Source organism: Lissotriton helveticus, chromosome 1_2, assembly GCF_964261635.1.
Source record: "Lissotriton helveticus chromosome 1_2, aLisHel1.1, whole genome shotgun sequence".
NCBI classification, from domain to species: Eukaryota; Metazoa; Chordata; class Amphibia; order Caudata; family Salamandridae; genus Lissotriton; species Lissotriton helveticus.
Window position 1 is genome coordinate 362,107,028 of NC_136058.1, and position 13,276 is coordinate 362,120,303.

Genomic DNA, 13,276 nt, shown 5'->3' on the forward strand with positions numbered 1-13,276 from the left:
TTACTTTGTATTTCTTATTTAATAAAGCTTTCTAAACTCAAAGGATAGGAAGCACTAAATAGGAGCACAGTTATATTAATACATATAATCAATTTAATAGCACAATGGTTGAATTGTTTATATTCTTCACTTGTAATGCTGTTTACAATGTTTTTTTTCTTTTTATTACTCATTGCAGATCACTTATTTTATAGATCGAGGAAGTACTTCTGATAGACCTCCCTAGACCAAAAGGGAGAAAACTTGCATGGAAATTTCTCCAGCTTGGGCTGGTGCTGGCCAAGTGGAGAATAGTAATCATGTGGATGAGCTTGATGCCCCCCATGGTGGAGCGCTGGGCCAAAGGCTTTAGGGAATGGGCAACAGTGGAGCTAATCCGCATAAGGCGAGTTTTAAGGGATGAAAAGTTGGAAGATTATTCGAGGTGCTGGTATACCATGCTCACAGAGTTCCCTATGGGAGGGGTTCTCACCTCACAAGGGATGGAGGGGACTCAAGCTGACCACGCCGGCTTGGGGATGGTAATGCCATCTGGGGGCACCAGTAGTCCGAGAATGTAATAGAAGCACTACAATAGCGAGACATAGTTTGAATTATGGTACATGGTATGGGGGATTTTCCTTCTTGTGACCCTGGGGGGAAGGGGATGGGCTTGTTACGAGGTAAAATTATATGATTTATTTTCATGAGAGACACTGTTGGACACAGTATTATGTTTCATTATTGCAAGTTTTCAGTTGTGAACTGGTCTTATCCTTACAACGAATGTATTAACCATTTTGGTATAATCACCTGCGATGTGCAATTACAGTCATGATCTTATTGTGATTCTGGACGACTAATAAATCTAAAATAAAAATACATATTTTTTTTTTTAAAAACGTCTGAGGCAATATAACCTATAAGGTCAGTTATGGAACCATAAAAACTCTGGGCTACTACATCTGGCTCACACTAATTCTTTAAAGGTAATATGCCCTGAAACCTTTCTTGGAAATAGTTCTCAGTGATGATAGACCATGCTGACCCTGAGTCTGGCATAAGTTCCAAATCCTTCTCTAAAAACCTGACTGTACATATAGGTGACCTTCTGTCCTCCACTTCTTCACCACAGGGCTCACCCACCGACACGGTAATGCCTTTCTCCTTTTCATTAGCCTTGTCCTGATTGCAAGCACACCTCAGAGACGAAACTTCAACTGCACCTATAGCTGCAGTTTTTTTTCTAGTCATCCTTGCACACACAGGCAAAATGCACTATACTTCTACACTTGATGCATTCTTTTCCTATAGCAGGACAGTGCAAAGATGATGCCACATGACTGAAACTCCCACACCAGTAATACAAAATAGTTCAGTCGTCCTTCCTGGTTAGACATATCTGCGGGAAGAGTTAACTACACACCTCATCCACACTTTTCTCATTCTCTATTCCAACATCCTGAACAGACTTCATCCATTTTTATGATTGCTCAATAGCTTTAGCCATTCCAATGGCATCTTGTAGATTAGGATTCACTAACACCCAAAGTTGTCTTGTTTTTTTTTTACTTTTTACATTTACAATTATCTGATCCCTGATCATCTCATCACAAATGACCCCAAAATTACAATGGAGGGACAGTGCTGTAAAAGCGGTCAAGAAATCATCAAACGACTACCTCCCTCTGGACACCAGTATAAAACTTATACCCATTAGGAGCAATGCTGGTGGTAGGTTTAAATCTATGTTGCATATGAGCTAGAGCTTCTTCAAAACGACTTAGTTCTTCAACTTCCCGAAGTACAGGTAAAGTTCTGAAAATTGCTTGCCCCTCTGACTCAAAACAATGCAGTAAAATAGTTATTTTTCACTACCCATTCTGTCCCCATAAATAGCCATCACATATGTCAAAAACTCCTCTTCCATCTAGACCAGATAATTGCTCACAGCACCGTCTGCCACAATGCTGGGAATGCACTGTGTGCATTCTCATGCTCAAGGTGACAAACACCATGCGATGCCTGCCACCTTGTCCATGACAGTGTAGTGGAGTACCATAGATACCACCCCATGTGCACCCCCCTCCCCCCAATACCCTGGGAGTCCGCAACGGGCCCCTGGCAGCAACATCCGCATGCCTTTCTGTGGTGGCATCACCGCCATGGAAAGGCTGCTACCCGCACCCATGCTAATATGGATGGCGGTGACTAGCAGGCACCGCCACCATATCTAAGCCCTTTTCCGCCCGGTCGACTGGTCGGCCGGCAGAAAACCGGCGGACGGTCTTTCCGTCTGCCAGGGTCCCCCCGCCATACTAATGTGGCGGGACGAAATGGGTGGTGGGTGGAGGGAAAAGTAGGGCGGATCGCCACCGCCATGCGGGTGGTGGCGATCCGCCCTACAGCATAATCAGTGCAGCGGGCGTGCCGCTGGCGCAGCGAAGGCGCGCCTAGGGCAAGCCCGTCGGCGCCCGTCCGTGCCTGGACCGTGCCCAGCTCCAGAACCCCTGAACCTCGCACCACCCACGAAGCTCGCATCCGGTACGATGCCAACACCCTCATCGCACTCAACCACGGACTATGACTCAGCTGCTACAAGGCCGCCCCTAAACGCACCCACTGCCCCTTCACCTGCCGGAACTGCAGCTACTCCTGCGCCAAAGACGTCGAGAAACCCGCCATGACGGAACCGAACCAGCTCCGATGCATCCTGCTCAACACCCGCTCCGCATGCAAACACGCAGAGGAGCTCTGGGACCTACTCGACACCTCATCACCAGACATCGCCTTCCTGACCGAGACCTGTATGAACAAAGCCTCCTCCCCAGACATCGCAGTGGCCATCCCCGACCGATACAAGATCACCCGCAGAGACCGCACCAACGGAGTTGGAGGAGGAATCGCCATCACCAGCAAGAACACCATCAGAGTCTCCACAAGCAATGCCGACACCCTCAACACATGCACTTACAGATCAACATGGACCCCAGGACCACCCTAAGAGGCACCCTCGTCTACAGACCACCCGGACCCGTCCCCAATTCTGCAACTCCATTGCCAACCTCATCAGCACGCACGCACTGAACTCCACTGACTACATCCTCCTCGGTGACCTGAACTACCACCTGGAAAACAACAACGACAGCAACTCCTCCACCCTGATCGACAACCTCACCACCCTCGGACTGACACAGATCGTCACAGTACCTACCCACATCACAGGCCACACGCTCAATGCCATCTTCTCCTCCAGCCCCCTCGTTGCCTTAAGCCACGCCTCCGAACTCACCTGGACCGACCACCGCTGCGTCCATTTCACCTTCCAGAAACCCATCACACATCATGGCACCATTCAGATCCCCCAACGTTGCTGGGGCAAGGTCACCAAGGAACTCCTACATACACACCTCAAACTGTACCCACCGACTAACCCCACCAACCCCGAGGTGAGGGCCCGCACCCTCAGACTCTGGATGGAAAACTGCGCCAACACCCTGGCCCCTATAAGACAGCGCACCAACAGGGACAACTGCCAGAGAGCCAGCTGGTTCACCCCAGAACTCCTAGCCTCCAAGCGCACCTGTCGGAAACTGGAAAACATCTGGCACAAGCAGAAGACACCTAACAGCCGCGCAGCCCACAAAGACGCCACCCGCAGCCACCCCACCTCATCAGGACTACCAAGAAAGCCTCCTTTAAAGACCGCCTCGACAACAATGCACACAACAGCAAGGAGCTCTTTAACATCGTGAAGGAGCTCTCTAACCCTAGCTCCTGCACCAACAACATCCCACCGTCTCAAGCCCTGTGCGACGCCCTCGCTGCCTTCTTGCACAACAAGATCGACATTCACGACAGCCTCATTCCTCGGAGCATCCCTGCTAACCTCACCACACCGGACCCACCGAATCCCACTGAACACGACCACCTCACTTCGTGGACCAACGTGAACACCGAGGACACTATCAAGACCAAGAGCACCATCCACTCAGGTGCCCCATCCGACCCTCTCCCCCACCACGTCGACAACAAAGCTGCCAGCTCCTTCGCACCCTACCTGCCTAACATCATCACTCTCTCCTTCGAGACGGCAATCTTCCCTGAGAGCTGGAAGCACGCCGAGATCAACGCCCTGCTGAAAAAACCCAAGGCAGACCCGAGCGACCTCAAGAACTTCCGGCCCATCTCCCTGCTTCCGTTCCCAGCCAAGGTCATCGAGAAGATCGTCAACACTCAACTTACCCGATACCTGGAAGACAACAGCATCCTCGACCCCTCCCAGTCAGGCTTTTGCAGGAACCACAGCACCGAGACCGCCCTCATCGCCGCCACAGACGACATCAGACTCCTACTCAACAACGGCGAGACAGCAGCCCTCATCCTCCAGGACCTCTCCGCCGCCTTCGACACCGTCTGCCATCACACACTACGCACACGCCTCTACGACCCAGGGATCCGTGACAAGGCCCTGGACTGGATCACCTCCTTCCTCTCTGACAGAACCCAAAGGATCCGCCTCCCCCGTACCACTCCGGAATCACCAAGACCATCTGCGGTGTCCCACAAGGATCTTCCCTCAGCCCGACCCTTTTCAACCTCTACATGGCACCACTCGCACGCATCGCCAGACTACACGACCTCAACATAATCTCCTTCGCTGACGACACGCAGCTGATCCTCTCCCTCACCAAGGATCCCCTCACCGCCAAAGCCACCCTCCACGGTGGTATGAAGGCCGTCGCCGACTGTATGCAAGAAAGCTGGCTCAAACTGGACACAGACAAGACAGAGATCTTCATCCTCGGGCCCAACCCCTCAGCATGGGACGACTCCTGGTGGCCTGCATCTCTGGGCACCCCCCCACATCTAACAACCACACACGCAACCTTGGAGTCATCCTCGACCCGAAGCTCAGCATGACCAACCAGGTCAACGCAGTGTCCTCCACCTGCTTCCACATCCTCCTCATGCTCCGCAAGATCTACAGATGGATCCCGACAGACACACGTAAAACCGCCACCCACGCCCTCATCAGCAGCAGACTCGACTACGACAACGCCCTCTATGCCGTAGCCCCGTCCAATCTCATCAACAGACTTCAAAGAATCCAGAACGCCTCTGCACGCCTGATCCTCAACATACCGCGCTGAGACCACATCTCCCCCACCTGAGAATCCTGCACTGGCTCCCCGTAAATAACAGAATCAGCTTCAAACTCCTGACCCACGCACACAAGGCACTTCACAACACCGGCCCTGCCTACCTCAACGGGCGACTCTCATTCTACGTACCCAACTGGAAACTCCGCTCTGCCGATCTGTCTCTCACCCCCTTCCAACGCATCCACAGAACCACTTCCGGGGGCAGGTCCTTCTCCCACCATGCCACCAAAACCTGGCACTCCCTCCCCCTCCTCCTACAACAAACTGAAGACCCGCTGACCATCAGGAGACTACTCAAGACCTGGCTCTTAGACCACTCGCTGCAGCCTTCCCCCCCACAAGCGCCTTGAGACCCTCGCGGGTATGTAGTGCCCTTTGCAAATTCTCTGATTGATTGATTGATTGAATCAGTCCCTTAGTGCGTAGACTCCCTCATGACTGTGGGGCCTCCTCTACGAGTGTGGAGGCCCTTTGTGGATCAGGTCCAATGTGTCTGATGATGTCTACTCTCATAAAAAATAATCCATGGCCAGGACAGAAATAAAAAACACATACAAAGCATGTACAAGTCAGGGGGCTTTTTCCGTCCATCAAATGGGACTTTTGAAAAAAACATCCAATGCAACTCAGACTTGATACATCACTGGTGCAATTCAGATAGTTCTTAATACCCACTGCTTCACAATCCTCATTCTAACTTGTCTTTTCCCTTCCTACCCCCACCTCTTCCACTGTAATGCTGTGTTTCTAATGTCCTCTGTATTCATACACACTGATTTACCCCAGTTCAACTTATAAATGTATGAGAAGGTCTCTATCCTCAGTTGACCACTACATGATATGTGGTTATAAACAGAGTTCTGCTCACTTTGTGGCTGCTAGGGTCACAAATTATAAATCATACTATAATAACACTCTCACTGCTTCAACAATTTCTTACTCTGTTCCTGCTTCTAACATGTATTCTGATTTAAATCTGATTACCTCAAAGGATAATTCTATTTGTTGACTAACTTATCCCCTTAGTTTTATTCCTACTCACACTAATATAGCTTGGTAGATGTTCTTATAAGCCTGCTGTTAAAACATGGAATATAGGTAAAAGAAGAAAGGAAAAAATAAAATAAATGAAATAAACAGGGCTTTGGGTGAAATGCACATTAATGAGGTATACAGAGACAGCATCCTCCTGACTAGTCCTGGTTAAAGTGTGTCAGCATGGAGTAGGAGAAAAAATCATTCGTACAAAGCATAAACGTAAAGTCTTCGGCATGACAAATGAAGAAAATGAGATGCAGCAGGAAAGGAAGAAATTATTGATACTTTCATGATGGAGAATCGAAGGAGAGTGGCAAGACCTTAAAAGGAAATAAACGAACTGCGATTGTCTTGATCACTCAGTGGATGTATGCCTCTGAGTCCTACCAAAGGAACTGACATATAAATATCCTGTCCTGAAGATTGTTTACAAAAGTATCAGCCTGTAAGGTGTGGATTTATTATCAGAAAGTTCAATGGAGCAATATTTTATTTACAATATTCAGGATGCAATATTTATATCACAAAATATTCTGATAACAGGATTCTGGTGTCACAACATTGCAGTATACAATGCATTCCCCCCTGAGATTAAAAAGACCAAAAAAGTGTAGAGAGGGAATGAGATGAAAAGAAAATGAAGTTAATGACCTCTTTCAGCTGGCAACTGTAATAGTGTGCCGGCGCAGCTTATTTTACCACTTGAGTGCTGCAGTATGAGCAGCGCTCCAAGACGCAGGTGATACACATGAAAACCACTTCTAGTCACTTAGGCTAAAAAACTGCTTGCTGGAATTGATTTTGAAGTGATATGCTATCTCTCTCAGCTTTGGAACCTTGGCATTGGGGAACAAAGCTACATGCATGGGTACACCTACACATATAAACAAGGTAAGCTTAGTGTAATTCACCTCCAAACCATTCTGTGTGGTAGCACATTACCACATTTCCCCCTCCCTGCCTGCACCTACCTCAATGAGCAAAAGGTGGTGAAATGAAAGAAAGAGACATAGAGTGTACTATGAGAAAGCCCTTATAGTACTAGAAAGTGAATGTAATAGGAGATTGAGAAAAACATCAATGATTGTCTGGTGGTAAAGTGAGAAAGTGGGGGGTAGTAAAGAAGAATTAGTGTTTGTGGGATAAGGATGAAAATCAGGAGACAAAAGCAAGAAAAATAGAGCTGATGCCTTCAGCTGTCGGAAAAGATACAGAATAAGTACATTTATGCAGCACACCAAAGGAGCAAACTGTCCCAAGGCCAATGTGCAGCCAAATGTATGAGGATGCAAAAAAGAATTGATGTTATTGTGCTGTGTGTTATATGGCCTGCAACAAGCAATACTCACCAGGCAGTAATTTTGTTTCTTCTCTGCTGCGATGGACAGGCTTCCAGAGATGAGAAACTGTGGGAAGCAAAAGAGAGTCCTTTTATCAGGAATCTTCCCTCACCATTTACTCAACGTTGGGTCAGATACATTGAATACAATCTGCCGCTCAAGCATGCTTTTCTGCTGAAACTTCATCCATAATAAACACCTAAGCTTGGAGTAAGAAAAACAATTCACTGTGAATCATGCTTGAAAATGGACTGTGTTGTTATAGTTAGGTCAGAATTTCCACAGAAATAGCATTTTTTGTTGTGTTCAAAACTTTAGAGCAGTTTGACAAATCTGCACACAACGTTCTGTAATAAAAGTTCTGTACCTAGGCTCATTCATGGAACATTTCACACTGATCCATCAAGCATGGACCAAGAAAAAAAAGGTGGCTCTATACGTATGATTTCTCATGTTAATTCCCTTCGGAGACATTGCTCTGTAATACAGAAACAATTGCTGAAAGGAATTACACCAAATTCAGCAAAAACATAGAACTTTGCTAAGAAAGGGTGCTTGCAGTTTGTGTAAATCCGATCAAACTCTTTTGAGAAATTGGTATTTAAAGAGGGGTTCCGTGAAGGGGTTACTGTCTGAAAAAGTTAGATATATCTGGCCTATAGTCCCTGCGGGATAAAGAAATAGCTGCTTTTCGAGAAAGCTTATTTTTCCAGTCAGCCTTTCCAGTCTCTCCAGAAACACTTAAGCTCTACTGAAACAAGCTGCTTTGCTGGCTGCAACACTGAAAAAAATTACAGATCTTGAGAACTTGGTCCCCAAGTCTTGAATTTGTAAAAACACATTTCTCATAAAGGAGCAGGTGAGCAGACCCTCACCTCTCGTTCCATGTTTGGGGTAAGGAGGACCCCCAATAAAATTCCAAAAACATTTGTGGACATTGTCTGCGTTACTGCTGTACTTCGTGAGACCCAGTGCAGCTCCATTGTGCTACCCACGTATTCCTGTGGTACAGCAGAAGTATTGTGTTATTGATCATAAAATTGACATATGCCTGCAGGTTGGCACTCATGTGGCAGATTTGGGTGCAAGGCCTAGCCGCAGGCCCAACCCTGTGGCCAATCCTCGCTACACATGACCAAATGCCATGGCCATGTGCAGCGGGTGTTAGTCTCTTTCTGGGAATTGCGTGAAGGGCCTGGCACCGTAGGAGACCCCGTGGCAGACAGGAGGTGGGCAATGCAATGAATCCCTGCTGTACATGGCTGAAGGTCGCGCCTGGGTCATTTGAAGTATGTGCTGTCCACAGCTGAATAAACTTTAACATTTAAACACAGACATAACAAACAATATTGGCCTATTTTGTAACCAAGAAAGGTGGTTCTATGAAGAACCTTTATTTGAATTTTAAAACCTTTTTTCCTGCAGTTTTCAATTTATTGCAGGGGGTTTAACTAAAAGAAAATTAACAGATCATCTGAACATGGATCCAATAAAAAAAAAGACTTTTTGCACTCAGGTTGGTGTCCAGCTACAAGCTTCAGGTTAATCAGATACATCTGTGACAGAAGAAGTTGACGCTCCTTGTTCCTTTCCCGGTGTTCTCTTTGTACTTTTACTTCAATGTAATAAAATTTCCTTTTTCTTTTAAAAGCCAGGGCCAGTGGAAGGTACAGTGTTTGGCAAAAGGTGAGTTATATGTATATGTTTAAAACACTTAATAACAATTTCAATATGCTTTTAAATGTAACTCTGGGTGGAAGGTCATGAGGTTACGTTTTAGATTGTTGTAAAAAATGTAATGTTCTTGTTAACTTATTGCATTACTTATTATATGTAGTTTTTAGACTTGGGGGTATAGTTTGTTTTATGGGTTTTACGGCAGGTTTGTTAGGCAAGGGTGGGAGGCCAGTTGATTCAAGGCAGAGGTTCCAGTGGTTTTTAAAGGGTTCTCTGAATGGTTAGTGTTTCAAATCTAGGTCTATTTAGGTTTCAGTGGTATTGGGGCAGTTACATTGAGATCTGACTGATGTAAACTCTAATTTTTAGTCTTACAATGCAGTAGATTCAGAATTAGTTTAGTAACATTTTAGAGTTCAGCATTTGGTGTATATTTATGGTTCAAGGGTGTGGGTGTGGTTTCATTTAGGCAGAGGCCATGGGTACTCCAGTTTTCAGGTTCAATGTTCAGTGATTTGACAAAGGAGTTCAGGCGATGGGTATCTATTTAGGTTTCAGGGGGTTAGGTATTACAATGTTGTATCTTTCTGCTTTAGTTTTGTGAGAGTTGTCTTTGAATTTTGAATATGTTTGTTATTCTTTACAAAAATATGGATTCATTCCTTATTTTTTGGCCTTTTATGAAGGACTGGGTTACTCCATTAGGTATTTCAAGGAATTTATTTTCTAAATTTATTTTTTTACTTTGAATTGTGTTTAGGCTGTTTTACTGTTTCACATTGTAAGCTTAATGGGTTTTCCCTGGCTTGAGGAGTTGGATTGCACCCCTTTTTTTATTTTAGCTAGAGGTGGGTGAAAATTGCACTCCGTCTGTAGAGTTTGGAGGAGTGTTGCCCACTCTGCATTCCTCTTAGAACACATAGTTCTGACAATGATCCCCCAACAGCTGTAATGGTGGAGTTTTTTCTTGTGCGCGGCGCGCCAATGTTAATTTGGTGAGCGCAGGAAATATTTTGTGTCCCCTAGCATGATTATTGGGCACTAGAATGCCTCCTGGTGTGTTTACTCAACACGGCGGTCACTCCATATCATGACCGTTCAAGCTAAGAAAGCTGCTGCTTGAGTAGAAAGTCATCTTGAGCGGCAGAAAAGAATCCTTGCGCTCTGGCGTGCCATTTAGTACTGTTTGCGCTGATTTTACTTCACAAAACAAGCTCCCGGAACAAAAATCTGCATGAGCACCACAGCGTGCTGAATCCCAACCCCTCACAGAACTCTACGGAATCTCCCTGAGCTTTTATGAAACTCCATGGAATTTGGCAGAGTGAAACCCTGCGAGTTCCACCCACACCTAATTTTATCCTTAATGCATTTTAGAGTTAATTCAGTGGGTTTGTTTTCTGTACTATAATTGGAATGTTTGGATTTATTGCTGCAAAACTTTGAACACGACAGTTACCACATCAAGACTTAAAAACTGTAAGTTTCATATTAGATTTATCTTTCAATTTTAATTCAATGTTTCTTCTTGTGTTTATATTAAAAAAATGTAGCATAACATGTTCAAATAGTCCATTCCTCACAAGTAAACCAAACAGTACGCTTTAATGACAAGATGCAGACATTTCTATACTGTTTTGGAAAACTCTAGGGCAGATTTACGAGCCCCGTGTGACACATTTGCGATGCCGCTGAGTCACCTATGTGACGCAGTGGTGGCGTAAAGCAAGCGCCACGATGTGACGGATTTACAACGTGACGCATGTAGGGAGATGCGTTACGCTATGTACCCCTACACCACATTATGCTTGGGTCTGGTATAATGTGGGCGTACCGTAGCAGTGTGGGCGTTACATTGCAAGAAAGCCTCGGAAAAGTGCCTTAGTGAAATCTGCAAGATTTCACTCAGTCACTTTTCCGACGCTGCTGCATCAAAACCTTGCTTCTGCTTGAAGCAGGTGTAAGGCGTGACACAGAATGTGAAAGATAGGCCGCTTTGGAAAAGGGCTGCAGTTGCGCCACGCCCCCGACACGATTCCAGCACTGCGCCAACCTTGCGCTGGCATATTCGACACCCATCTGCCTATCCTTGCACCACGGCATAATGCATTGTAAATGCGGCCCATCCATGGTGGCGCAAGGGTGGTTTTACATGTCGCAAGTTTACTGGCGCATCCCTGCTAATGTGCAGAGATGTGCCAGTCCTTGTAGATCTGCCCCTATGGGTGGTAGTGTTGACGCTAGTTCTTGTGCATGATGCATTCCCCTATAGGTCTGTTCTGTATTCAGTATCTCTAGAAATGCGTACGAGTTAGGGTTGCATTTTCCTACCACTGCTTAAATGAATTATGCCATCCTTTAACGTATTTTGTTTGTTTTTGCCTCTCCTTCTACTGCACTTTTTAAGCAATTCCAATATGATAATAAAAACTTCAATAGGCTGCATCAGATCTTTGTAGGAGGCTATAGTGCCATGAGAGTATGTGTGTTAGGACCCTTGCAGTTCTGGGCAGACTCAGTGGAAAAAGTACTTAACTGGTTGGGAGGTGTTACAGTGTGGTTATTAGCAGCTATGATGTAACCAAGAGTGTGATTGTATGCTGAAGAATAAAGACGTAAAATTCAGAGCGCCATGTGTGGCGTATTACTTTGCGTGTTCCCGGGCTGGGGACGACGCTACAGAAACCAATCATGTGTTTCCAAAATAGTCTAATATTGGATTCAGACTTGGTTCAGTTAGTATTTTGTGAAGCTAATATTAGGGAAATGGTGCATATTTTTCGCTTGTGATTTTTTGTCTGTTCATTGGGTAGTGGGTTGAATATTGTGGGAATGGTGTTGTTGTGATCTTTGCAATGAATTGCATATTTTGCTGGAAAGGTTTCAGGAATGCTATAAATGTGTCGCCAACAATCAGGGTTTCAAAGTTTTTAAAAAAACATTTATATTCAGGGCGGCACTCAAAATCAAAATTCTAATATATTAATTCTTATTGTGATACATTAGAAACTGCTGATTCTTTTGTGTTAGTTTTACTTTTTCCTGGAATATTAATGCGAGAATAAGTGAAATGAGGTAAGGGACTGCTACTTCTAAAGCGCATCTTTCTATTTATTGTTACTTTTTAAATTGTAAACTAAGAGCATTTTGGCTGCAATACACCCAGGGACATTTACACAATATACTTTCAGAATTTCCGTAGTTGACATAGCAGAGGCTGTGGCTTTGATTTTTGTCTCTAGTACAGAACTTATAACATCTTACTCAGTGGCTGATGGCACATGGATATGGTCTGTGGTTTTAGTTTAATTTTCCCAAATTGTACAGGCTATTCCCATGCACTTTCCTGATCGGTAGTTAACACATTTCCACTGTGTTCTTTCGTATTGCTTTGTTTTCGTCTATGGGTATCATTTGAGTCAAATAAGAAATGCACCCTTTCAGATGGTATATGCGTTGCCTTTTTTCCAGAAAATTGGAAACTTTGCAAAATATACATATTGTTTTATTAATTTCTATATATTGCAAATAAAACTACTTATTTCTGTCTTTATTTCTTTCAATTTTTACCATATCTTTAGTTTTCAATTTGTACTACTCTTTTTGATTTCCTGTCTATGCAGATACATTTCTTTTTTTTACTTCAGGGGTTCTTTTGTAGAGTTTTCTTTAATTTCATTTAGTAGGACCATTTTCTTCAAATTTTTGTCACATGCAGATATACAAATATATTTTTTAAATGATGTTTAGTGTAATATTATCTCCCCTCAAAGATCTTTTTCGCATTTTAGTTTTTCTTCTTTTAATGCGTTTTATCTTTGGCACTATTTTCTTCTGATGTCACCTTAGAAACATCCTGTCAGCTCAGTGGACTTGTCAGAGTGGCCAGAGATCTGTGGGGCAATTCGTTATATAATGTATACAATATTTGTTTCTTTGTTTTTAGCCAGAAACACCAGCTCATGTTTTGTTGTATTTTTCCCTTGATTAACTGACATTCTGAGTGTGGCACATTGGTCATGTCAACTGAGGAAGTACTAATCATTCTGTTAGTATACTGTTTGCAGTGAGGTGCAG

The 13,276-nt window shown here is 44.6% G+C and overlaps 1 protein-coding gene across 3 annotated transcripts in view; it reads right to left on the reverse strand.

Annotated features, from left to right (window-relative positions):
* The window catches only part of LOC144805598 (membrane-spanning 4-domains subfamily A member 4A-like), a 149,804-nt gene that overhangs the window by 65,772 nt on the left and 70,756 nt on the right, over positions 1-13,276 (reverse strand). For all 3 annotated transcript variants that reach the window (XM_078672125.1, XM_078672130.1, XM_078672138.1), the window contains one exon: positions 7,532-7,588. In XM_078672125.1, coding sequence (XP_078528251.1) covers positions 7,532-7,588 — 57 coding nt within the window. The remainder of the gene's footprint in view (positions 1-7,531; positions 7,589-13,276) is intronic.